Source organism: Anomaloglossus baeobatrachus, chromosome 9 (genome assembly GCF_048569485.1).
Source record: "Anomaloglossus baeobatrachus isolate aAnoBae1 chromosome 9, aAnoBae1.hap1, whole genome shotgun sequence".
Classification (NCBI taxonomy): domain Eukaryota; kingdom Metazoa; phylum Chordata; class Amphibia; order Anura; family Aromobatidae; genus Anomaloglossus; species Anomaloglossus baeobatrachus.
In genome coordinates, this window is record NC_134361.1 from 202,735,367 (window position 1) to 202,762,114 (window position 26,748).

General features: G+C 50.8%; 1 protein-coding gene across 4 annotated transcripts in view; it reads left to right on the top strand.

Annotated features, from left to right (window-relative positions):
* Positions 1 to 26,748, top strand: part of IQSEC2 (IQ motif and Sec7 domain ArfGEF 2) — a 210,267-nt gene that overhangs the window by 18,695 nt on the left and 164,824 nt on the right. For all 4 annotated transcript variants that reach the window (XM_075324275.1, XM_075324270.1, XM_075324274.1 and 1 more), the window contains exon 2: positions 3,080 to 3,145. In XM_075324275.1, the coding sequence (XP_075180390.1) occupies positions 3,080 to 3,145 (66 nt within the window). The remainder of the gene's footprint in view (positions 1 to 3,079; positions 3,146 to 26,748) is intronic.

Consider the following 26,748-nt stretch of genomic DNA (forward strand, 5'->3'; position numbering starts at 1 on the left):
ATTACAGCTGCCCCCATAGCGCTGCGAAGAACCAGCGTGAATGTGCCGGAAGCTTTTTCATAAATTAATCCTAAAGGGGGTGAGAAGAGGAGTGCAGGTAACATAGACGGCCATCGACTTCAGCAATTGCTGCGAAAAATTACGTCCCCCTTAAGTCTAATATTGGGGGGGCGCAGCACTGAGATTCCACATCATCAATGGTCTCACTCGGGCTGCAGTTTAAAAAAAAAAAAAAAAACTAACACTGGAGTTTACTCACCTCCCCAGGTCCAGCACTGAGTCCCAGTGTCTTATTGCCTGCAGCACTGACGTTCCATAAACAGCACTGCAGACAATCACCGAGCTCAGCGGTTCTGCTCAAGATAACAGGAGCATATATATATATATATATATATATATATATATATATATATATATATATATATATACATACACACACATTAACAACAACAAGGCAAAATCCAGCAATAACGTGAGCAATCCAGGATGCTGTTAAAAAATTTTTCTTTCTTTTTATTCATAAATTCATTAAAATATAATGGTCCAAGCAATTCAGAACAGCATTATCGCAGGAAAATAGCGCAGATAGGACTACGCGTTTCAGCGGTAAAATCTGCCTTCTTCACGGTCCAGAATATATATATATATATATATATATATATATATAATATATATAATATATATAATATATATTTATTTTTTATATATATTATATGTTATATTTTATTTATGCGAAAGTGTTACAAATCTATCAAAACTCCTGGTTCCTTTTGGGTCTCTTCTGTCCCCTTCTCTTAGTGTTACAGGTATTAGCAGTATATACAGAACTTCACTAGGTGTACAGGGAAAAAAAAAACTAACAGTCTATGAGAGGGCAGAGAAAACAGGTTATAAAAAGTATGTGAAAAAGTGCAGGATAGAAGCTGTGCTGATATGAGCAGTGAAGACAGCAGCTTCCCGGATACACACCGCTCACATCCAGCCTATATTACTGGGAGAGACACACAGAGCTCACATCCAGCCTATATTACTGGGAGAGACACACAGAGCTCACATCCAGTCTATATTACTGGGAGAGACACACAGACCTCACATCCAGCCTATATTACTGGGAGAGACACACAGAGCTCACATCCAGCCTATATTACTGGGAGAGACACACAGAGCTCACATCCAGCCTATATTACTGGGAGAGACACACAGACTTCACATCCAGCCTATATTACTGGGAGAGACACACAGACCTCACATCCAGCCTATATTACTGGGAGAGACACACAGACCTCACATCCAGCCTATATTACTGGGAGAGATACACAGACCTCACATCCAGCCTATATTACTGGGAGAGATACACAGACCTCAGATCCAGCCTATATTACTGGGAGAGACACACAGAGCTCACATCCAGCCTATATTACTGGGAGAGAGACACAGAGCTCACATCTAGCCTATATTACTGGGAGACACACAGACCTCACATCCAGCCTATATTACTGGGAGAGATACACAGATCTCACATCTAGCCTATATTACTGGGAGAGAGACACAGAGCTCACATCTAGCCTATATTATTGGGAGAGACACACAGACCTCACATCTAGCCTATATTACTGGGAGAGACACAGACCTCACATCTAGCCTATATTACTGGGAGAGACACAGAGCTCACATCTAGCCTATATTACTGGGAGAGACACAGACCTCACATCTAGCCTATATTACTGGGAGAGAGACACAGACCTCACATCTAGCCTATATTACTGGGAGAGAGACACAGACCTCACATCCAGCCTATATTACTGGGAGAGACACACAGAGCTCACATCCAGCCTATATTACTGGGAGACACACAGACCTCACATCCAGCCTATATTACTGGGAGAGATACACAGATCTCACATCCAGCCTATATTACTGGGAGAGACACACAGAGCTCACATCCAGCCTATATTACTGGGAGAGACACACAGAGCTCACATCCAGCCTATATTACTGGGAGACACACAGACCTCACATCCAGCCTATATTACTGGGAGAGATACACAGATCTCACATCCAGCCTATATTACTGGGAGAGACACACAGAGCTCACATCCAGTCTATATTACTGGGAGAGACACACAGACCTCACATCCAGCCTATATTACTGAGAGACAGTGTGATTGGGGCCGGAGGGAGAGTGATAATTGAGCCAACAGATAAGATGCCTTTTTCGGCTTCAGTAATTAGCAACTTATGCGTGTGAATAATTTTTTTTTTTTTTGCTTTTTTTCGTACAGTCAGAAGAATGACCCATCTGTGCGTGAATCAAACGCTGCGCCCCTCCCCAGCCATTGTGCCCTCGGACCCCCCTGGGTCTGTCCCTCCGCGCCCCCACACGCTTCCTCTCTCACTTGATGTCCCGTCAGCCGTAACCTATCACTAAATTCACTCGCCATCCCACGCAGACTTTCTCCTTCGCTCCGAAAGAAGCACTTTGCCAGTGAGACATTCACAATCGGAGCTGACAGCGGCAGCCGCGGAAAAGCTATCCAGGTGCCGCATTTGACTGTCATGGCAACTAGCGCTGCGGGGATGTAATTAGCAACCGGTTAGATACTGAGAAATGGTAAAATACAAGAAGCCAAAACCTCCCGCCTGCAAGAGGTTAAAATATTGAGAGAAAGATGATTTTTTTTTAGATGTGATGGGTCTGTATTGGCATAGCAGAATCTGCTGGAATCGGCGCTCCGCCGCGGTGCCTAATTGGCGTATATGGGCTAGGATCCGAGCGTTAGAGGGTATGTCGCCCACTCGACAGGATCTCTGCAGGTCCGGACTTTGCAAGCGTGCATGGTGTTATTTGCTACTTTTTTTTTCCCGTTTGCTTATGTACGTTTGTTTGGTTTCATGACCAGACGCTCAAATATGTTGAAATTATCCCCGAGTTGTTATATTTGGGGCAAAACTGGGTGACAACGGGCATGATGTTGGCTCTAGCGGTTGTCCCGGACCCCCAGATGTCATGTATATTTGCTTTGATGCATGCCCGCCTCCCCCTACTGCTGTGTCACCGTATTTCTGTCTTTTGTTTTAGTTGTGGTGTTATGTCCGTGTACCAGGAGGCCCCGGATGAACAGTTCTCTATGTCCCTTCTGGATAGGTGAGTGCCGAGGTGCATGGGATTGTGGGATTACTTAAAGGCATAAAGCGAGGTGAGGGGAGGGTGGTCTCGTTCCTATAGTTAAGGTGCGTGGGAATAATTTGACTGATTGTCACGCTGGGTATGGGGAAAGGACAAAGGGAAGGGAATCCCTGTGTCTAGGGAAGGAGGAGATGGTGACCCCTAATGAAACATACCACTGGTTCCTGGGGTTCCTCACCACCCTAGATTGGTTCCGCACCTATGCGCTAAGCAGGATACCTGACCCTAGGTATCCCTAGTGCTGGTCCCTGGGGTTCCTCACCACTCTAGATAAGTTCCGCACCTATGCACCAAGCAGGATACCTGACCCTGAGTGGCCCATTAAGTATAGAGGATAAATGTACAAGCTCTGTCACGCTAGGTAAAGGGAAGTACTAAGCGAAAGGAAAGGGAAACCTTGCGTCTAGGGAAGGGGGGCTGGTGCCCCCTAACCAAACCTACCACTGGCCTCTGGCTTCCTTCCCTAGATGGATTCCTCACCTATGCACCAAGCAGGATACCTGACCCTAAAATAGGCCCTAGGTAGGGAACAGATGGGATGAGTGCTTAGTCAACCCCAATAAGCGAAAGGGAAGGGAAACCCTGTGTCTAGAGAAGGGGGAGATGGTGACCCATAATGAAACCTACCACTGACCCCCTAGCTGCCCTCACCACCCTAGATATGTTCCGTACCTATGCGACGAACAGGATACCTGACCCTGAATGGCCCATTAAGTATATAGGATAATTGTACAAGCTCTGTCACGCTAGGTACAGGGAAGTACTAAGCGAAAGGAAAACCCTGTGTCTAGGGAAGGAGGAGATGGTGACCCAAACCCCCCCGCCCTCTCCCCCACCACAACCAAACCTTCCACTGGCCTCTGGCTTCCTTCCCTAGATGGGTTCCTTACCTATGCGTCAAGTAGGATACCTGACCCTGGCTGACCCTAAAATAGGCCCTAGGTAGGGAACGGATGGGATGAGTGCTTAGTCAACCCCACTAAGCGAAATGGAAGGGAAACCCTGTCTAGGGAAGGAGGAGATTGTGACCCCTGACCAAACATATCGCTGGCCCCTAGCTTTCCCCACCACCCTAGATAGGTTCCACACCTATGCACCAAGCAGGGTACCTAACCCTGACTGGCCCATTAAGGATATAGAATAAATCTACAATCCCTGTCGTGCTAGGTATGGGGAAGTGTTATGCGAAAGGGAAAGGAAACCCTGTGTCTACATAAGGGGGAGATGGTGACTCCTGACCAAACATACTGCTGACCCCTGGCTGCCCTCACCACCCTAGATAGGTTCTGCACCTATGCACTGAGCCGGATACCTGACCCTGAATGGCCCATTAAGGATAGAGGATATACTGTTTGTACAATGCCTGTCACGCTAGGTACAGGGAAGTACCAGGCAAAAGAGAAGAGAAACCCTGTGTCTAGGGAAGGTGGGTATCGTGACCCCTAACGAAACATACCGATGGCCCATGGCTGCCCTCACTACCCTAGATAGGTTCCGCACTTATGCGCCGAGCAGGATACCTGACCCTGATTGCCCCATTAAGTATATAGGATAACTGTACAATCTGTCACTCTAGGTATGGTGAAGTCCATAGCAAAGAGAAACCCTGGGTGTAGGGAAGGAGGAGATGGAGACCACTGACCAAACTTACTCCTGGCCTCTGGCTTCCTTCCCTAAATAGGTTTCGCACCTATGCACCGAGCAGGATACCTGGACCCTGGCTGACACTAAAATAAGCTCTAGGTAGGGAACAGATAGGATCAGCGCTTCTAGTCAATGCCACTAAGCTAAAGGGAAGGGAAACCCTGTGTCTAGAGAAGGGAGAGATGGTGACCCCTAACCAAATATACCACTGGCTTCCCCCACCACCCTAGATAGGTTCTATACCTATGCGCCAAGCAGGATACCTGACCTTAGCTGACCCTAAAATATGCCCTAGCTAGGGAGTGGATGGGGTGAGCGCTTAGTCAACCTCACTAAGCTCTAAAGAAGACACAGGGATAATAAATAGGGGGGGGGGGGGGGGAGTATAAGAACAACTTATCTCCAGGATGACTCAGGGAGAGGTACAGCAACAACGTTTCTCCAGATGAATACAAGCCGACTTCTTGCACTGAAGACTTAAGGGTATTAGACCTATCACCAGCACAGAGCAAGGGGGAATGAGGGTATATAAAGATGCAAAGGGAAGTGCTGAAGATTAACAGCTGAAAATGAGGAAATCTGCAGGGTCCTAAAGGGATAAACCCCAAGCAGGGAGAAAAGGGGAAAGTCAAAGTAGCTTGTGTAGCCAAATGCTTCGATCTTCTACAGCCGGACACCACAGGGCGGTCTGTCATGCTTGACACACCCGTGACAATTTCTTAGCGTTTGACTGCTAGGACCATGACAGTCTGTGAATGGGGGACTAGGGGGCAAAGTCTCCTGTATGAATGGAGTGACCACCTTTTATATAGACAGTGAATGGATCACTACTGTCCCTTTTTCACACAGGACTTTGGCCCATATCTTCCCTCAGATTCAGTTTGGGTCCCATTGTCCAGAACCCCGGTCATCACGCATTAAAGGTGTATACCCAACTCCAATTTACTACCCCCATATGTAGTAGGTGTTATTACACCTACACATATTAGCAAATACCTCCAATTAGAAATGTAGTATAGTTCTCCTGATTAGTCATGTTGCTTACCTCATGTGCAGGGCATTGCAGGATCTTGGGTATCCATGATTACAGCCACACATATAGTCAGTCAGTTACTTAGGTATCCATGGTTATGACCACTACTAAGGTCCTGCAATGCCCTGCACATGAGGTAAGAGACATAGCTAATCAGGAGAGTTATACTACATTTCTAATTGGAGGGATTTGCTAATCCTACTATACTTACTACATATTGGGATAGGATCTCGGAGATGGGAATAACCCTTTAATCCCCTGTTCTGTGGATGGGTGATCAATGAATGAATTTAGTTGAAAAATAGAGGAAAGAAACCCCTTTTAAAAGTGTCCATTTGTTTGCTTTTTGGAGCGCTACAGCCAATCAATCACTGGCCTTACTGGTCACGCTGAGGTGTCAAAAAATGCCAATGCAAATGAACACAGACACAAGAGATCCCAGTATAGGGGCCTTTGCAGTCCAATAGTTAATCCTAGTGCACCCCCTTCATGGGTTCCAACACCTATTTGATCATTTCGTCCTCTTCTTATCGTGAAGTGACGAGTAATCAATATCCATTCTGTAAGTGGGAGGCTGGGAGATTAAAGCTGAGTCTGCACTGATTCCCCTAGGTAGGAAAATACTATTAATAATGTCCGCAGCTTCTGGCTTCACACAGTCCCGGTCTGTAATAACTTAGCGAGTGACTACAGAGGTCACAATAGAACTGGAGAAGTACGGCAGCGACCTGCTCCTGCATCATAGTCAGCTAAGAGGCTGAAATAAATGATGGCTTGGCTGACAACTATCGTGACTAAAAGAGCATAATATGGGGACAGGTAGAAGCCAGCATGGGCACTCGTGTGCTTTACTAGCTTTTAGATCCCCCTTAAACACCCCTTTTGGCACATACCCACTAACGTACGATTGCCATTCGGCACGTAGTTGGATAGGGTTTACTATTTGTCATATCGGCTGCTGTGAAAATGCTTCATTACCCCAAATATAATACCTCGGAAGGGATTTTTTTAGGTGTTTAATGGGATACTTGCCGTGTCCGTCAGACGGGAGGCCAGAACTTGTGAAAAGAGCCATATCTTTACCATACAGCAGATTTGGGGGGCATGTGACATTTCGGCTGTGTGCCCCTCCTGCAGTTTTATCACTCGTCCCCACCCGCTCCGTGCAGAAAAAAAAAAAGAAATGAATACGACAACAGCAAAATATTTCCTGATTTGGTTTCTTTACATGCTGACTCAAGCCTTTTGCCTTAAATATTCTGCCTGAGTTAATATTTTATTTTTTAACATTGGATTTAAAAAAAAAAAAACAAAAAAACAAAAACAACCCAAAAAATATAAAAAATTAAAAAATAAGAACAATTCTAGACAGGTCTATATGATTTATTTTTTTAACATCAGATTTAAAAAAAATATATATAAAAAAAAAAAATTCTGGACAAGTCCACTAGTATAATTTTGGCCTCTTCCAGTTGTGAAGGTCTCCCGCCAGTCCTCTGTGTATGGTGGAGCTCTGTGATGTCATCAATGATGACATCATCAGCCAGTTACCTTCCCCCTTCTACATGAGTGACATCGCTACCGAAGGCATGTCACCGCATTGTGTACACAGTGGGATGGCGGGCGACCCAAAAACCTTTTGGCAATGGAATTTAGGAGGGTACACAAGTAGTCAATCCACTCGACTTCTTTTGAGGCCTAAGCCGAACCCATTAGATTCAATAGGAGGCAAAGCTTTTGTGTTGAGGAGGTTGCAAAAGAAAAAAAATAAGGAAGGAATAAAGTAGGACATACTTAGTCTCCCTGCGGCTGTAATGCTTCTTCCGGGGCCGCTCATTATCCCTCATATTCAATGCTTTCCCTGCCCACCAGCACCTGATTGGCTGCAGTCAGGTCACGCCTCCACGGGCGCCTGGTTGGCTGCAGTCGGATAACGCCACCCCGGGCGCCCGGTTGGCTGCAGTCAGATCATGCCTCCATTGGCGCCTGGTTGGCTGCAGTCAGATCATGCCTCCATTGGCGCCTGGTTGGCTGCAGTAAGATCATGCCTCCATTGGCGCCTGGTTGGCTGCAGTCAGATCACGCCTCCACGGGCGCCTGGTTGGCTGCAGGCAGATCATGCCTCCATTGGCGCCTGGTTGGCTGCAGTCAGATCATGCCTCCATTGGCGCCTGGTTGGCTGCAGTCAGATCACGCCTCCACCGGCGCCTGGTTGGCTGCAGTCAGATCACGCCTCCACCGGCGCCTGGTTGGCTGCAGTCAGATCACGCCTCCACCGGCGCCTGGTTGGCTGCAGTCAGATCACGCCTCCACTGGCGCCTCGTTGGCTGCAGTCACATTGCGCCTTATACATATTAACTTTTTTCCCCGCCCAACGGCGTCTGATTGGCTGCAGTGCAGACCGCGCCCCCACCCTCTGACAGTCTGTGACATGAGCAGAGGGAAGGGGGGCGGTAGCGCTACATATATGTATGAAGCAGTGGTTTAACCCCCTTAGACGCTATGGTCACTGTGTACCACAGCATCTAAGTGATTAGATGGAGGATTTAGGTCCCTCTGTCACAATTTCAGTTTGCCGGCGGTATCCCTAGACTTGATGTCACCCGTCCACTTGCCTCCTGATGTGCAAAGGGGCGGAGCACGATTACCCCTTTAAGGAATTTAATTTGGCATGGAAAGGACAATACCTTGAGCCCTAAATTCAGTGGGAAATCTAATAACGTCGGCTAATAGGATCCTTTGTTCTCGGGCGGTTGCTCCGTTGAAGAGATTTGCTATTATAGCTCTCGTAATCTAATAATAAGCGGAACCCGAGATTTACTGCAGAATTAAAAGTTAATTGCACGATATATAATAAAAAAATAACTAGTCTGCGCTCGCCGTACTTGTTTTATCACGTCACTAGTCCTGTAAAATTGGATGGACTGTAACTGTACTATTGGGAAGGAACGCGAGCCTCAAGGTTTATAATCTCTTGTCCAGCTAAAAAACAAAATATTAAGCTAAATCTGTTTAAACCCGTTCCCTTTTCCGTCACAGCCGATATAGATACAAAGAAGGGGGCTGGCTGACTGCTAAACCCATCCCCTTTTCCGTCACTGCTGATATAGATACAAAGAAGGGGGCTAGCTGACGGCTAAGTCTGCATCCCCTTTTCAGTCACTGCTGATATAAATACAAAGAATGGGGCTGGCTGACGGTTAAACCTGTTCCCTTTTCCGTCACCGCTTAAGAAGTTGTCTGGCTGACAAATCCTTCCTCTTTTCTGTCATAGCAGATATAGATACAAAGAAGGGGGCTGGCTGACGACTAAACCCTGTTCCCTTTTCTGTCAGTCAATATAGATACAAAGAAGGGGGCTGGCTGATGGCTAAATCTGCACCATTTTCCGTCATAGCTGATATAGTTACTAAGGGGGCTGGCTGATGGCTAAACACTGTCCTCTTTTCGGTTAGTCGATATTCATACAAAGAAGGTGGCTGGCTGACGACAACCTTGTCCTTTTTTTCTGTCACAATTAATATAGATACAAAGAAGGGGGCTGGCTGACGGTTAAACCCGCGTCCCCTTGTCAATCACAGCCGTTGTAACTACAAAGAAGGGGGCTGGCTGACGGCTAAATCTGCCCCCTTTTTGGTCATAGCCGATATAGATACAAAGGGGGCTGGCTGACGGCTAAACCCTTTCCCTTTTCTGCCATAGCCATATAGATTCAAAGGAGTCTAGTTGACAGCTCAATCTGTTCTTTTTTCCATCATAGCTACTATAGATACAAAGAAGGGGCTGGCTGACGCCTAAATCCTTGTCCCCTTGTCATTCGATATAGATGCAAAGAAGGGGGCTGGTTGTCTGTTAAACCCATCCCATTTTCCATCACATCCAATATAGATACAAAGAAGGGGGCTGGCTGATGGCTAATTCTGCTTCCCCTTTTCCATCATAGCAGATATAGATACAAAGAAGGGGGATGGCTTGGCTATTGAAATGAGCAGTCAAACTTAATGGGGTTCGTAAATGTTTGGTGGCCTATAGACATCAGGCCCAGTAGTTGTCATGTACTCAAGATGTGATCTTCAGCCTTTCTATATTTTGTGTTCTCTACAGAGCCTTGCATTTGGATGTCATTCTGCCTTCTGAAAGATGTCATCCTGCCTATCTAGTGTCCAGCAGTACTAGAATAGGCCCGCCAATCAGCCATATCGCCCTATCCTGTGGCTTCTGATCACATTCAATGTGGTTTGCAAAATCAGTAGATCTTTATTTCCAATTGTCAAGTTTTTACGCCTGTTTTGATAAGAGCATTGTTGGTGCCTTTTACTCACTGGGATGTGAGCTTGTTGGTGCCTTTACTCACTGGGATGTGGCCTTGTTGGTGCCTTTACGCTCTGTTCGATGTGAGCTTGTTGGTGCCTTTACGCTCTGTGGGATGTGGCCTCGTTGGTGCCTTTACTCACTGGGATGTGGCCTTGTTGGTGCCTTTACGCTCTGTTCGATGTGAGCTTGTTGGTGCCTTTACTCACTGTGGGATGTGGCCTCGTTGGTGCCTTTACTCACTGTGGGATGTGGCCTCGTTGGTGCCTTTACTCACTGTGGGATGTGGCCTTGTTGATGCCTTTATGCGCTGTGGCCTTGTTGATGCCTTTACTCACTGTGGGATGTGGCCTTGTTGGTGCCTTTACGCTCTGTGGGATGTGGCCTTGTTGGTGCCTTTTACGCACTGTGGGATGTGGCCTTGTTGGTGCCTTTACTCACTGTGGGATGTGGCCTTGTTGGTGCCTTTATGCGCTGTGGCCTTGTTGGTGCCTTTTACTCACTGTGGGATGTGGCCTTGTTGGTGCCTTTTACTCACTGTGGGATGTGGCCTTGTTGTTGCCTTTTACTCACTGTGGGATGTGGCCTTGTTGGTGCCTTTTACTCACTGTGGGATGTGGCCTTGTTGGTGCCTTTTACTCACTGTGGGATGTGGCCTTGTTGGTGCCTTTATGCGCTGTGGCCTTGTTGATGCCTTTACTCACTGTGGGATGTGGCCTTGTTGGTGCCTTTTACTCACTGTGGGATGTGGCCATGTTGGTGCCTTTTACTCTCTGTGGGATGTGGCCTTGTTGGTGCCTTTATGCGCTGTGGCCTTGTTGATGCCTTTACTCACTGTGGGATGTGGCCTTGTTGGTGCCTTTACTCACTGTGGCATGTGGCCTTGTTGGTGCCTTTATGCGCTGTGGCCTTGTTGATGCCTTTACTCACTGTGGGATGTGGCCTTGTTGGTGCCTTTTACTCACTGTGGGATGTGGCCTTGTTGGTGCCTTTACTCACTGTGGGATGTGGCCTTGTTGGTGCCTTTTACTCATTTTGGGATGTGGCCTTGTTGGTGCCTTTTGCTCATTTTGGGATGTGTCCTTGTTGGTGCCTTTTACTCATTTTGGGATGTGGCCTTGTTGGTGCCTTTTTACTCATTTTGGGATGTGGCCTTGTTGGTGCCTTTTACTCATTTTGGGATGTAGCCTTGTTGGTGCCTTTTACTCACTGGGATGTGAGCTTGTTGGTGCCTTTACTCACTGGGATGTGGCCTTGTTGGTGCCTTTACGCTCTGTTCGATGTGAGCTTGTTGGTGCCTTTACGCTCTGTGGGATGTGGCCTCGTTGGTGCCTTTACTCACTGGGATGTGGCCTTGTTGGTGCCTTTACGCTCTGTTCGATGTGAGCTTGTTGGTGCCTTTACTCACTGTGGGATGTGGCCTTGTTGGTGCCTTTATGCGCTGTGGCCTTGTTGATGCCTTTACTCACTGTGGGATGTGGCCTTGTTGGTGCCTTTTACTCACTGTGGGATGTGGCCTTGTTGGTGCCTTTACTCACTGTGGGATGTGGCCTTGTTGGTGCCTTTTACTCATTTTGGGATGTGGCCTTGGTGCCTTTTACTCATTTTGGGATGTGGCCTTGTTGGTGCCTTTTACTCATTTTGGGATGTGGCCTTGTTGGTGCCTTTTACTCATTTTGGGATGTGGCCTTGTTGGTGCCTTTTACTCACTGTGGGATGTGGCCTTGTTGGTGCCTTTTACTCACTGTGGGATGTGGCCTTGTTGGTGCCTTTACTCACTGTGGGATGTGGCCTTGTTGGTGCCTTTACTCACTGGGATGTGAGCTTGTTGGTGTCTTTACTCACTGGGATGTGAGCTTGTTGGTGCCTTTACGCTCTGTGGGATGTGGCCTCGTTGGTGCCTTTACTCACTGGGATGTGGCCTTGTTGGTGCCTTTACGCTCTGTTCGATGTGAGCTTGTTGGTTCCTTTACTCACTGTGGGATGTGGCCTTGTTGGTGCCTTTACTCACTGGGATGTGGCCTTGTTGGTGCCTTTACGCTCTGTTCGATGTGAGCTTGTTGGTGCCTTTACGCTCTGTGGGATGTGGCCTTGTTGGTGTCTTTACGCTCTGTGGGATGTGGCCTTGTTGCTTCCTTTACTCACTGTGAGATGTGGCCTTGTTGGTGTCTTTACTCACTGTGGGATGTGGCCTTGTTGGTGTCTTTACTCACTGTGGGATGTGGCCTTGTTGGGGCCTTTACGCTCTGTGGGATGTGGCCTTGTTGGGGCCTTTACGCTCTGTGGGATGTGGCCTTATTGGTGCCTTTATGCTCTGTGGGATGTGGCCTTGTTGGTGCCTTTACGCACTGTGGGCTTTTTCCTTTTTGGTACCGTTAGTGTTTTTATTTTTCCTTTAATTTTTAACTTCCTGAAACTCAAAGTAAAAATATATTTATCTTGGCCATTCTCGATTTCGGCATTTGGCGTAAGTCACAACAGGAAGAGCAGCCATATTGCTTGTCCCTTTCATACTTAGCTTTTCAGAAACTTTTGATTCCCGTTGGCCAATAACAGTCAAGGTTAATCAATTCTGATCAAAAATCACCAGGACTTGGTCACTGACCAGAAGCTCTGGTATACTCCTATTGAAGGCGGACACCCAGACATTGTAGATTGCATCTGGGCGTCTGCCTTCAGTAAGCGCATTCTCCTGACAATGGTGCGCAACAGGGCACACGGTAACTCCGTCTGCACCATAATAGTCAGTGGCCCAGTCAGCGCATATGTCCGAAACCTGTTTTGCGCGGGAGGGTTCGGACCAAAGCCCCGGCAGGACCACTGAACGGAGAGAGGAATGCAGTGTGAAAGGCCCCTAAGGGGCCATCTGTTGCAACTATTGCTTTTGTTTTAGCTTTTGCCCTTCTGGAGCGGGTTTTGTGCCTTCTCCGGCTGACCTAACAGGTTCCTAATGGCTCGGCTCCATGGGAATGTAAATGTTTAGTTTGATCGTTCAACCGTTGGAGGCAAAGTTTGTTTTGAAAAAATTGTGACCACTTTAACTATTTTGAGTCTCACCTCCTCATATGGTAGTGAAAATAGGACCAGGTGGAACCGTAATGGGGTCTTCACCAACCCCAAAAAATATAATGTATATTTTAGTGGTCAAATTAAACCATAAAAGCCATTATTTACACTTTTTGTGCTTTAATTATTTTCCTTTTTAAATCTCCAATCCTTAGTTTACTTATCGGGTCAAACTTTGTCTCAGCCTTTAGTTAAAATGTAATTTCTTAGTCCTGATCGTCACTGTCACTTCTCCTCTGGTCACTTTTGTCCACCATGAAAAATTCTGAAACTTTCTTAAAAAAAAAAAATATTTGGGGGGTGGGGTTCATTTCTGTAGATGAAAATGTAGGTATTCTTTAAATTACTTAAATTCTGGGGGCATTTTTTTTTTTATCACCCCGGTCTGGGGTCAACGAAGCTCCGCCACTTCAACCTTGTGCTTCATGAAGGAAGGGCTCAATAGATAAACTAAGCAAGCCCTTATTACTTCTTGTGCCAACCCATAGATTGTCAGCTCTTGTGAACATGGTTCTCACTCCTCTGTGGATTGTTGAGGCACGTGTCGCTCTGTAATGTCTGATATCCTCTGAATAGTGAAACGCGGCGCTATATAAATCAAATTATTTTATTAAGTACCAGAAAAGAAAAAAAAACCGTCTCTCCGGGTAATACACTAATATGTGTGTTTATTTTATATACACGTTTCAAATTATACCTATTGGATAAAGCCGAATTATACGCTGCACCACCGGATAAATACAGATATAAACACGTGCAGAATCCAGTAGGTATAATTTTAAAGGTGTATATAAATGAAGCCTATACTGGTCTATTACCTGGGGAGAGCTATTTATTTCTTGTAGTTTTGATTTGTTTGGGCAGTGTGTGACTCCTGATGTAACCATTACTCTCGGTAACACGGTCTGTGACTACCGGTGTGTGCCGCGATGTATAGTCACCTGCCAATATAGGAAGACCTGACATCGGAGCTGATATTTTTACATCAGGGCCCATTTGATATAGTATATTAATGAGCTGTATTGCTTGCTATTATAATTTTTTTTTTTTTAGTTGGATAATTCCTTTAAAGGGTTTGTTTTAGTGTGATTTGGTGGTGGTCCGCTCTGCGTGTGGGTCTTCCTGACTCTCCTGCGGCCAGTGTGGATGGTGCGGCGAGGGCAACCCCTGTGGCCGGCGCGTGCGGCGAGGGCAACCCCTGTGGCCAGCGCGTGCGGCGAGGGCAACCCCTGTGGCCGGCGCGTGCAGGGAGGGCAACCCCTGTGGCTGGCGCGTGCAGGGAGGGCAACCCCATGTGGCCGGCGCGTGCAGGGAGGGCAACCCCATGTGGCCGGCGCGTGCAGCGAGGGCAACCCCATGTGGCCGGCGCGTGCGGCGAGGGCAACCCCATGTGGCCGGCGCGTGCGGCGAGGGCAACCCCATGTGGCCGGCGCGTGCGGCGAGGGCAACCCCATGTGGCCGGCGCGTGCGGCGAGGGCAACCCCATGTGGCCGGCGCGTGCGGCGAGGGCAACCCCTGTGGCCGGCGCGTGCGGCGAGGGCAACCCCTGTGGCCGGCGCGTGCGGCGAGGGCAACCCCTGTGGCCGGCGCGTACGGCGAGGGCAACCCCTGTGGCCGGCGCGTGCGGCGAGGGCAACCCCTGTGGCCGGCGCGTGCAGGGAGGGCAACCCCTGTGGCCGGCGCGTGCGGCGAGGGCAACCCCAGTGGCCGGTGCGGGCAAGTCCAGTGGCTGGCCTCCTCTCCCCACCCCTGCGACGGCCTCCTCTGCCCACCCCTGCCGCAGGCGCGCCCTGCGACGGCCTCCTCTGCCCACCCCTGCCGCCGGCGCGCCCTGCGACAACCTCCTCTGCCCACCCCTGCCGCCGGCGCGCCCTGCGACGGCCTCCTCTCCCACCCCTGCCGCCGGCGCTCTCTGCACCGGCCTCCTCTTCCCACCCCTGCAGCCGGCGCGCCCTGCGACTGCCTCCTCTCCCCTTTTGAGCCTTCACAACAATCAAGACTAATGCAATAAATTAAGAAATAGCTAAAGAAATTGTCTGCGTGAACATTTGATTACGAGATCATCCACATTTTAAGTAATAATTGACCTTAAAAATCAAGATGAATACACCGTGACCCTTATGATTGACTTGTCCTGTGATCAACTATAACTAGCGCGTCCATATTATGTCCTATTGGTACCAAACTGACCCCCGGGGGTCTACAAACCCATCAGCATTTGCAGCTAATAGTGGTTCAGTAGGCGGCAAATTATCGAATGTTTAGGGGTAAGGCCACACGGGTAGTTAACCTCTACAAACCCCTCTCCCCCATATACAGTGCCTTCCATATCCATAATATGGCCCAAAAAATCCGGTGCAGATTTTGCTGCAAATTAAATGGCAAATCTGGTGCAAAATTTGTCCTAGATGTCACCATTTGGATTGCAGAGGGGCAAATCCACAGAAACCATTGAAAAGCAGTTGCAGTACAATCTGCGCCGTTGCTCAATTTTCTTACTGATTTTTTCCCCTGCAGAATTAGGCTATTAGAACCTCATACACTTTGCTGCTGCTGAAATTCACTATGGATTTTCTGCCCAGACGAAAAATCCCAAACGTATCCGTGTGAATGAAGTGGTGGGTGCAACAGCCCTTTCTATATTGATCCCTGCAGATGATGAAGGTGTTAATCTCGACTTGGCAAACAATACACCACCGCAGGGGCCCACAACAAAAAGCTTTGGCAAGTGAAAGCTCCAGGGCACAGTGTGCCCACAGAATATTCCTGCTGCTGGTGCAGTTTCTCAGCTCAAGTGCTGCTTCTTTTATGTTGCAGACAGAGGGGTAAATGTACCATTGTACCCACAGGCTGATGGCATGGGGCATCGGACAGCTCAGGGGGGATCCTATAGCGTCACCCCATTGACTGCCGCTTGATGTCGTTCTTTCAGACGGCGCTGAGTTGTATTCTAAAATGTTAAATAAAGAGTTTAAAAAAAAAAAATTCACTTGTGAGCGTTTGTGCTCTGAGAAGAGTCTGCGCACAGCATAAAGCAGTTCTGTTTTGTTTGTCCTCCTGGCTACAGTCTTTGACACTGCTCCTGATGTTACTCGCTCTCCTTGGGTCAGACGCTGTGTCTCTGCCGCTGCTCTTGATGTTTCTTGTCCTCCTTGGGTCCGGCATTGTGCCTCTGCCGCTGCTCCTGATGTTACTCGCTCTCCTTGGGTCCAACGCTGTGTCTCTGCCGCTGCTCTTGATGTTTCTTGTCCTCCTTGGGTCCGGCATTGTGCCTCTGCCGCTGCTCCTGATGTTACTCGCTCTCCTTGGGTCCGACGCTGTGTCTCTGATGCTGCTCTTGATGCTACTTGCTCTCCTTGGGTCTGACGCTGTCTCAGACGCTGCTTTTTGTTACTCACTCTCCTATGGGTCCGGTGCTGAGTCTCCGCTGCTGCTCCTGATGTTACTCCTCCTCCTTGGGTCCGGCGCTGAGCCACCCCTGCTGCTCTTGGTGTTGCTCACCTTCCTCTTGTCCAGTGCTGAGTCTCTGCTCCTGCTCCTAATGTTACTCGCCCTCTTTGGTCCGGCGCTGTGTCTGCCACTGCTCCTGATGTTACTCGCCCTCCTTGGATCCGGCACTGAGTCACACCCGCTACTTCTGGGTTTACTCATCTTCCTTTGGTCCAGCGCTGAGTCTCTGCTGCTGCTCCTAATGTTACTCGCCCTCCTTGGGCCCAGTGCTGAGTCTCCCCTGCTGCTTTTGGTGTTACTCGCAATCCTTGGGTCTGGTTCGCTGAGTCTGGTGCTGAGTCTCTGCCGCTGCTCCTGGTGTTACTAGTCCTGCTCTTGTCTGGCACTGAGTCTCCACCACTGTTCCTGGTGTTATTAGCCCTCCGCTTGTTAGGCACGGAGTCTCCCCTGCTGCTCCTGGGGTTACTCGTCCTCCTTTGTTCTGGTGCTGAGTCTCTGCCGCTGCTCCTGGTGTTACTCGTCCTCCTTTGTTCTGGTGCTGAGTCTCTGCCGCTGCTCCTGGTGTTACTTGTCCTCCTTAGTTCTAGCGCTGAGTCTCTGGCACTGCTCCTGGTGTTACTCATCCTCCTTGGTTCTGGCGCTGAGTCTCCGCCGCTGCTCCTGGTGTTACTTGTCCTCCTTGGTTCTGGTGCTGAGTCTCTGGCACTGCTCCTGGTGTTACTTGTCCTCCTTTGTTCTGGCACTGAGTCTCCGCTGCTGCTCCTGGTGTTACTCGTCCTCCTTTGTTCTGGCGCTGAGTCTCTGCCGCTGCTCCTGGTGTTACTCGTCCTCCTTTGTTCTGGTGCTGAGTCTCTGCTGCTGCTCCTGGTGTTACTCGTCCTCCTTGGTTCTGGTGCTGAGTCTCTGCCGCTGCTCCTGGCGTTAGTCGTCCTCCTTGGTTCTGGTGCTGAGTCTCTGCTGCTGCTCCTGGTGTTACTCGTCCTCCTTGGTTCTGGTGCTGAGTCTCTGCCGCTGCTCCTGGTGTTACTCGTCCTCCTTGGTTCTGGTGCTGAGTCTCTGCCGCTGCTCCTGGTGTTACTCGTCCTCCTTTGTTCTGGCGCTGAGTCTCTGCCGCTGCTCCTGGTGTTACTCGTCCTCCTTTGTTCTGGTGCTGAGTCTCTGCTGCTGCTCCTGGTGTTACTCGTCCTCCTTGGTTCTGGTGCTGAGTCTCTGCCACTGCTCCTGATGTTACTCGCCCTCCTTGGATCCGGCGCTGAGTCACACCCGCTACTTCTGGGTTTACTCATCTTCCTTTGGTCCAGCGCTGAGTCTCTGCTGCTGCTCCTAATGTTACTCGCCCTCCTTGGGCCCAGTGCTGAGTCTCCCCTGCTGCTTTTGGTGTTACTCGCCATCCTTGGGTCTAGTTCGCTGAGTCTGGCGCTGAGTCTCTGCCGCTGCTCCTGGTGTTACTAGTCCTGCTCTTGTAAGGTATTGAGTCTCCACCACTGTTCCTGGTGTTATTAGCCCTCCGCTTGTTAGGCACTGAGTCTCCCCTGCTGCTCCTGATGTTACTTGCCCTCCTTGGGCCTGGTGCTGAGTCTCTGCCACTGCTCCTGGTGTTACTTGTCCTCCTTTGTTCTGGCGCTGAGTCTCCGCCGCTGCTCCTGGTGTTACTTGTCCTCCTTTGTTCTGGCGCTGAGTCTCTGCCGCTGCTCCTGGTGTTAGTCGTCCTCCTTTGTTCTGGTACTGAGTCTCTGCCGCTGCTCCTGGTGTTAGTCGTCCTCCTTGGTTCTGGCGCTGAGTCTCTGCCGCTGCTCCTGGTGTTAGTCGTCCTCCTTTGTTCTGGTACTGAGTCTCTGCCGCTGCTCCTGGTGTTAGTCGTCCTCCTTGGTTCTGGTGCTGAGTCTCTGCCGCTGCTCCTGGTGTTACTTGTCCTCCTTGGTTCTGGTGCTGAGTCTCCCCTGCTGCTCCTGGTGTTACTCGTCCTCCTTTGTTCTGGCGCTGAGTCTCTGTCGCTGCTCCTGGTGTTACTTGTCCTCCTTTGTTCTGGCGCGGAGTCTCTGCCGCTGCTCCTGGTGTTACTCGTCCTCCTTTGTTCTGGTGCTGAGTCTCCGCTGCTGCTCCTGGTGTTACTCGTCCTCCTTGGTTCTGGTGCTGAGTCTCTGCCGCTGCTCCTGGTGTTACTTGTCCTCCTTGGTTCTGGCGCTGAGTCTCTGCCGCTGCTCCTGGTGTTACTTGTCCTCCTTGGTTCTGGCGCTGAGTCTCTGCCACTGCTCCTGGTGTTACTTGTCCTCCTTTGTTCTGGCGCTGAGTCTCCGCCGCTGCTCCTGGTGTTACTTGTCCTCCTTTGTTCTGGCGCTGAGTCTCTGCCGCTGCTCCTGGTGTTAGTCGTCCTCCTTTGTTCTGGTACTGAGTCTCTGCCGCTGCTCCTGGTGTTAGTCGTCCTCCTTGGTTCTGGCGCTGAGTCTCTGCCGCTGCTCCTGGTGTTAGTCGTCCTCCTTTGTTCTGGCGCTGAGTGTCCGCTGCTGCTCCTGGTGTTACTTGTCCTCCTTTGTTCTGGTGCTGAGTCTCTGCCGCTGCTCCTGGTGTTACTTGTCCTCCTTGGTTCTGGCGATGAGTCTCTGCCGCTGCTCCTGGTGTTAGTCGTCCTCCTTTTGTTCTGGTGCTGAGTCTCCGCCGCTGCTCCTGGTGTTACTTGTCCTCCTTGGTTCTGGCGCTGAGTCTCTGCCGCTGCTCCTGGTGTTACTCGTCCTCCTTTGTTCTGGTGCTGAGTCTCCGCTGCTGCTCCTGGTGTTAGTCGTCCTCCTTGGTTCTGGCGCTGAGTCTCTGCCGCTGCTCCTGGTGTTAGTCGTCCTCCTTTGTTCTGGCGCTGAGTCTCCCCTGCTGCTCCTGGTGTTACTCGTCCTCCTTTGTTGTGGCGCTGAGTCTCTGCCGCTGCTCCTGGTGTTAGTCGTCCTCCTTGGTTCTGGCGCTGAGTCTCTGCCGCTGCTCCTGGTGTTAGTCGTCCTCCTTTGTTCTGGCGCTGAGTCTCTGCCGCTGCTCCTGGTGTTACTCATCCTCCTTTGTTCTGGCGCTGAGTCTCTGCCACTGCTCCTGGTGTTAGTCGTCCTCCTTTGTTCTGGTGCTGAGTCTCTGCCGCTGCTCCTGGTGTTACTCATCCTCCTTTGTTCTGGCGCTGAGTCTCTGCCACTGCTCCTGGTGTTACTCGTCCTCCTTTGTTCTGGTGCTGAGTCTCTGCCGCTGCTCCTGGTGTTAGTCGTCCTCCTTTGTTCTGGCGCTGAGTCTCTGCCACTGCTCCTGGTGTTAGTCGTCCTCCTTTGTTCTGGCGCTGAGTCTCTGCCGCTGCTCCTGGTGTTAGTCGTCCTCCTTGGTTCTGGCGCTGAGTCTCTGCCGCTGCTCCTGGTGTTAGTCGTCCTCCTTTGTTCTGGTGCTGAGTCTCTGCCGCTGCTCCTGGTGTTACTCGTCCTCCTTTGTTCTGGCGCTGAGTCTCTGCCGCTGCTCCTGGTGTTAGTCGTCCTCCTTGGTTCTGGCGCTGAGTCTCTGCCGCTGCTCCTGGTGTTAGTCGTCCTCCTTTGTTCTGGCGCTGAGTCTCCCCTGCTGCTCCTGGTGTTACTCGTCCTCCTTTGTTCTGGCGCTGAGTCTCTGCCGCTGCTCCTGGTGTTAGTCGTCCTCCTTGGTTCTGGCGCTGAGTCTCTGCCGCTGCTCCTGGTGTTACTCGTCCTCCTTTGTTCTGGTGCTGAGTCTCCGCTGCTGCTCCTGGTGTTAGTCGTCCTCCTTGGTTCTGGCGCTGAGTCTCTGCCGCTGCTCCTGGTGTTACTCGTCCTCCTTTGTTCTGGTGCTGAGTCTCTGCCGCTGCTCCTGGTGTTAGTCGTCCTCCTTTGTTCTGGCGCTGAGTCTCTGCCACTGCTCCTGGTGTTAGTCGTCCTCCTTTGTTCTGGTGCTGAGTCTCTGCCGCTGCTCCTGGTGTTACTCGTCCTCCTTTGTTCTGGTGCTGAGTCTCTGCTGCTGCTCCTGATGTTACTCGTCCTCCTTTGTTCTGGTGCTGAGTCTCCGCTGCTGCTCCTGGTGTTACTCGTCCTCCTTTTGTTCTGGTGCTGAGTATCCGCTGCTGCTCCTGGTGTTACTCGTCCTCCTTTGTTCTGGTGCTGAGTCTCCGCTGCTGCTCCTGGTGTTACTCGTCCTCCTTGGTTCTGGTGCTGAGTCTCTGCCGCTGCTCCTGGTGTTACTTGTCCTCCTTGGTTCTGGCGCTGAGTCTCTGCCACTGCTCCTGGTGTTACTTGTCCTCCTTTGTTCTGGCGCTGAGTGTCCGCTGCTGCTCCTGGTGTTACTTGTCCTCCTTTGTTCTGGTGCTGAGTCTCTGCCGCTGCTCCTGGTGTTACTCGTCCTCCTTTGTTCTGGTGCTGAGTCTCCCCTGCTGCTCCTGGTGTTACTTGTCCTCCTTGGTTCTGGTGCTGAGTCTCCCCTGCTGCTCCTGGTGTTACTTGTCCTCCTTTGTTCTGGCGATGAGTCTCTGCCGCTGCTCCTGGTGTTACTTGTCCTCCTTGGTTCTGGCGATGAGTCTCTGCCGCTGCTCCTGGTGTTACTTGTCCTCCTTGGTTCTGGCGCTGAATCTCTGCCGCTGCTCCTGGTGTTACTTGTCCTCCTTGGTTCTGGCGCTGAGTCTCTGCAGCTGCTCCTGGTGTTACTTGTCCTCCTTGGTTCTGGCGCTGAGTCTCTGCCGCTGCTCCTGGTGTTACTTGTCCTCCTTTGTTCTGGTGCTGAGTCTCCGCCGCTGCTCCTGGTGTTACTTGTCCTCCTTTGTTCTGGTGCTGAGTCTCTGCCGCTGCTCCTGGTGTTAGTCGTCCTCCTTTGTTCTGGCGCTGAGTCTCTGCCGCTGCTCCTGGTGTTAGTCGTCCTCCTTGGTTCTGGCGCTGAGTCTCTGCCGCTGCTCCTGGTGTTACTCGTCCTCCTTTGTTCTGGTGCTGAGTCTCCGCTGCTGCTCCTGGTGTTAGTCGTCCTCCTTGGTTCTGGCGCTGAGTCTCTGCCGCTGCTCCTGGTGTTAGTCGTCCTCCTTTGTTCTGGCGCTGAGTCTCTGCCGCTGCTCCTGGTGTTAGTCGTCCTCCTTTGTTCTGGCGCTGAGTCTCCCCTGCTGCTCCTGGTGTTACTCATCCTCCTTTGTTCTGGTGCTGAGTCTCTGCTGCTCCTGGTGTTACTTGTCCTCCTTTGTTCTGGCGCTGAGTCTCTGCCGCTGCTCCTGGTGTTAGTCGTCCTCCTTGGTTCTGGCGCTGAGTCTCCGCCGCTGCTCCTGATGTTACTCGTCCTCCTTTGTTCTGGCGCTGAGTCTCTGCCGCTGCTCCTGGTGTTACTTGTCCTCCTTGGTTCTGGCGCTGAGTCTCTGCCACTGCTCCTGGTGTTACTTGTCCTCCTTTGTTCTGGCGCTGAGTGTCCGCTGCTGCTCCTGGTGTTACTTGTCCTCCTTTGTTCTGGTGCTGAGTCTCTGCCGCTGCTCCTGGTGTTACTCGTCCTCCTTTGTTCTGGTGCTGAGTCTCCCCTGCTGCTCCTGGTGTTACTTGTCCTCCTTGGTTCTGGTGCTGAGTCTCCCCTGCTGCTCCTGGTGTTACTTGTCCTCCTTGGTTCTGGCGCTGAGTCTCTGCCGCTGCTCCTGGTGTTAGTCGTCCTCCTTTGTTCTGACGCTGAGTCTCCCCTGCTGCTCCTGGTGTTACTCATCCTCCTTTGTTCTGGCGCTGAGTCTCTGCTGCTGCTCCTGGTGTTACTCGTCCTCCTTTGTTCTGGTGCTGAGTCTCCGCTGCTGCTCCTGGTGTTACTCATCCTCCTTTGTTCTGGTGCTGAGTCTCCGCCGCTGCTCCTGGTGTTACTCGTCCTCCTTTGTTCTGGTGCTGAGTCTCTGCCGCTGCTCCTGGTGTTACTCGTCCTCCTTTGTTCTGGCGCTGAGTCTCTGCCGCTGCTCCTGGTGTTACTCGTCCTCCTTTGTTCTGGTGCTGAGTCTCTGCCGCTGCTCCTGGTGTTACTCGTCCTCCTTTGTTCTGGTGCTGAGTCTCCGCCGCTGCTCCTGGTGTTAGTAGTCCTCCTTGGTTCTGGCGCTGAGTCTCTGCCGCTGCTCCTGGCGTTACTCGTCCTCCTTTGTTCTGGCGCTGAGTCTCCGCTGCTGCTCCTGGTGTTACTCGTCCTCCTTTTGTTCTGGTGCTGAGTATCCGCTGCTGCTCCTGGTGTTAGTCGTCCTCCTTGGTTCTGGCGCTGAGTCTCTGCCGCTGCTCCTGGTGTTAGTAGTCCTCCTTGGTTCTGGCGCTGAGTCTCTGCCGCTGCTCCTGGCGTTACTCGTCCTCCTTTGTTCTGGCGCTGAGTCTCCGCTGCTGCTCCTGGTGTTACTCGTCCTCCTTTTGTTCTGGTGCTGAGTATCCGCTGCTGCTCCTGGTGTTACTCGTCCTCCTTGGTTCTGGCGCTGAGTCTCTGCCGCTGCTCCTGGTGTTACTCGTCCTCCTTGGTTCTGGCGCTGAGTCTCCGCCGCTGCTCCTGATGTTACTCGTCCTCCTTTGTTCTGGCGCTGAGTCTCTGCCGCTGCTCCTGGTGTTAGTCGTCCTCCTTGGTTCTGGCGCTGAGTCTCTGCCGCTGCTCCTGGTGTTAGTCGTCCTCCTTTATTCTGACGCTGAGTCTCCCCTGCTGCTCCTGGTGTTACTCATCCTCCTTTGTTCTGGCGCTGAGTCTCTGCTGCTGCTCCTGGTGTTACTCGTCCTCCTTTGTTCTGGTGCTGAGTCTCCGCTGCTGCTCCTGGTGTTACTCATCCTCCTTTGTTCTGGTGCTGAGTCTCCGCCGCTGCTCCTGGTGTTACTCGTCCTCCTTTGTTCTGGTGCTGAGTCTCTGCCGCTGCTCCTGGTGTTACTCGTCCTCCTTTGTTCTGGCGCTGAGTCTCTGCCGCTGCTCCTGGTGTTAGTCGTCCTCCTTTGTTCTGACGCTGAGTCTCCCCTGCTGCTCCTGGTGTTAGTCGTCCTCCTTTGTTCTGACGCTGAGTCTCCCCTGCTGCTCCTGGTGTTACTCATCCTCCTTTGTTCTGGCGCTGAGTCTCTGCTGCTGCTCCTGGTGTTACTCGTCCTCCTTTGTTCTGGTGCTGAGTCTCCGCTGCTGCTCCTGGTGTTACTCATCCTCCTTTGTTCTGGTGCTGAGTCTCCGCCGCTGCTCCTGGTGTTACTCGTCCTCCTTTGTTCTGGTGCTGAGTCTCTGCCGCTGCTCCTGGTGTTACTCGTCCTCCTTTGTTCTGGCGCTGAGTCTCTGCCGCTGCTCCTGGTGTTACTCGTCCTCCTTTGTTCTGGTGCTGAGTCTCTGCCGCTGCTCCTGGTGTTACTCGTCCTCCTTTGTTCTGGTGCTGAGTCTCCGCCGCTGCTCCTGGTGTTAGTAGTCCTCCTTGGTTCTGGCGCTGAGTCTCTGCCGCTGCTCCTGGCGTTACTCGTCCTCCTTTGTTCTGGCGCTGAGTCTCCGCTGCTGCTCCTGGTGTTACTCGTCCTCCTTTTGTTCTGGTGCTGAGTATCCGCTGCTGCTCCTGGTGTTAGTCGTCCTCCTTGGTTCTGGCGCTGAGTCTCTGCCGCTGCTCCTGGTGTTAGTAGTCCTCCTTGGTTCTGGCGCTGAGTCTCTGCCGCTGCTCCTGGCGTTACTCGTCCTCCTTTGTTCTGGCGCTGAGTCTCTGCCGCTGCTCCTGGGGTTACTCGTCCTCCTTTGTTCTGGCGCTGAGTCTCCGCTGCTGCTCCTGGTGTTACTCGTCCTCCTTTTGTTCTGGTGCTGAGTATCCGCTGCTGCTCCTGGTGTTACTCGTCCTCCTTGGTTCTGGCGCTGAGTCTCTTTCACTTGTCTTGATGTCACGTCTCCTCCTTGGTTCCGGCGCTAAGACTGCAGTTGGGGAACCAATCCTTGACATCTTTTGGGGTATTCGAGCGGCCCCCATACATATTAGATGGTCGGCTTTTCCAAACAAAATCTGTAGGTTCTGACCTACTTTCTCCATTGTATGAGAACTTGTACAGTGGAACCTCGCTTAACGAGTAACCCAGGTAACGAGAATTTCGCTTAACGAGCAAAGTTTGCTGTAAATTTGTAACTCTGTTTACGAGAAAGCTTTGCTGTACGAGCAAAATCCTCACCGCACACACTTCCGGTTCCGTACATCCACCGCGCTCTGACTCGCTCTTGCAGTCCACACAAACACACACAAGCACGCACAAGCACGCACAAACACATTATGCTCACCTTACCTTCCGTTCCATCGCCGGCCTCCTGGGTCTTGTAGTTTGCCGGTACATCGCGACGAGGGAGTAATCCTCGCGGTGAACTACAAGACCCATTAGGCCGGCGATGGAACGGAAGGTAAGGCGAGTATAATATGTGCGTGTTTGTACGTGTGTGTAATGGCACAATAGGGGACCAGGATGGGACATTGAACACGTTGTGGAACGAATCGTTGCATTGCAATGATTTCCTATGGGAAATCTTGCTTTGCTGAACGAGTAACTTGGTTAAAAAGCACAGTCCCAGGACGGATTGTTCTCGTTAACCAAGGTTCCACTGTATATGATTTCCGCACTTACATTTAAAGGGATATTTTATTGGTTTCCTTTCACCATAGAGCAGTGCATTGTAGGATTTCACAGCACACGGGTCACATGACCCATCCCGAACGACAAGCTGCAGCGTTTTTTTAGCCTGACTTTGGACGGGAGCGGAGAAGAAAACACGAGACAATCCAAAATCAGCAGAAAATAAGTTAAGCAAAGTATTTGCAAATTTATGCAGCCGCGTTTCAGTGTTTCGGAGATTTCAGCCGTAAAACGTCAGGAGCGGAGAAATGTTTTAAGCATTAAATGGGGTTTTCCTACCGCGCTGCTTAAATTGTAAAGTGTCAGAAATGTCCGCACCATCCATTACTGACTTAATTCTTGCTACTATGCAATTATTGAATCCTTGGCTAGTAGGTGGATTTTCATTGAGCGCCCACTTGGCTGCTGGAAATAGGACTATGGTATAATTAATAGCGCCCCCTTTTCGTCCCTGGAAAAGTGTATAATAATGTGTCCGCAACATACAGGATACACAGGATTGGCAGCGTGATCACTCCTACTATACAAGGTGAATATAGAACCCCTGATGTGTCCAGTTAGGGGATCCGACGATCGTTTTCCATGGTAAGCAGTCACCCCGTTACGATACCAGTTGTAGATGCAGCGAGCGGGATTAGTGGACCCACTCGACCACAGGGAGGACCTGGGCTTACCCTTTAGAGCAGGGGTCAGGAACCTTTTTGGCTAAGAGAGCCGTAAACCACATATTTTGAAATATAATTCCGCGAGAGCCGTACAATATGTTTAAAGGGCCATTGACAGATCAATCGCTCCAATTTTCACTTAGTACAGCAAGGAATGCTCCTCCCTGCTGTATAAAGCCACAACTGGACTGAAACAATGGTAATTAGCAGTAAAAAAATCAAATAAATAACTTACATTGTGATCTTGCGATGCATGACATCAGTCCAGCAGTCTGGCTTCTTCTTTTTCCTGCGCATGACTGGAAGCTGGCATTCTTCCCACCTGATGTTGAGAGAATGCCAGCTTTGAGGCATTCGCAGAAGAAAGAAGCTGGAATATTGGACATGTCACACAACGCATTGTCAGTTATGTCAATTATCTATTTTATTATTTTACAGCGAATTATTGTTTAGGTCCAGCGGTGGCTTAGTGCAGCAGAGAGGAACACTCCTTTGTGTACTAAGTGACTGCTGGAGCAATTGTATCTGTCAGTGGCCCAGACACCCTGCTTCCCATACAGCCTGCACCCCCCATATCACACACACACACTGCTCCCCATACAGCCTGCACCCCCCATATCCCACACACACACACACTGCTTCCCATACAGCCTGCACCCCCCAGATCTCACACACACACACTGCTCCCCATACAGCCTGCACCCCCCATATCACACACACACACACACTGCTCCACATACAGCCTGCACCCCCCATATCACACACACACACTGCTCCACATACAGCCTGCACCCCCCATATCACACACACACACTGCTCCACATACAGCCTGCA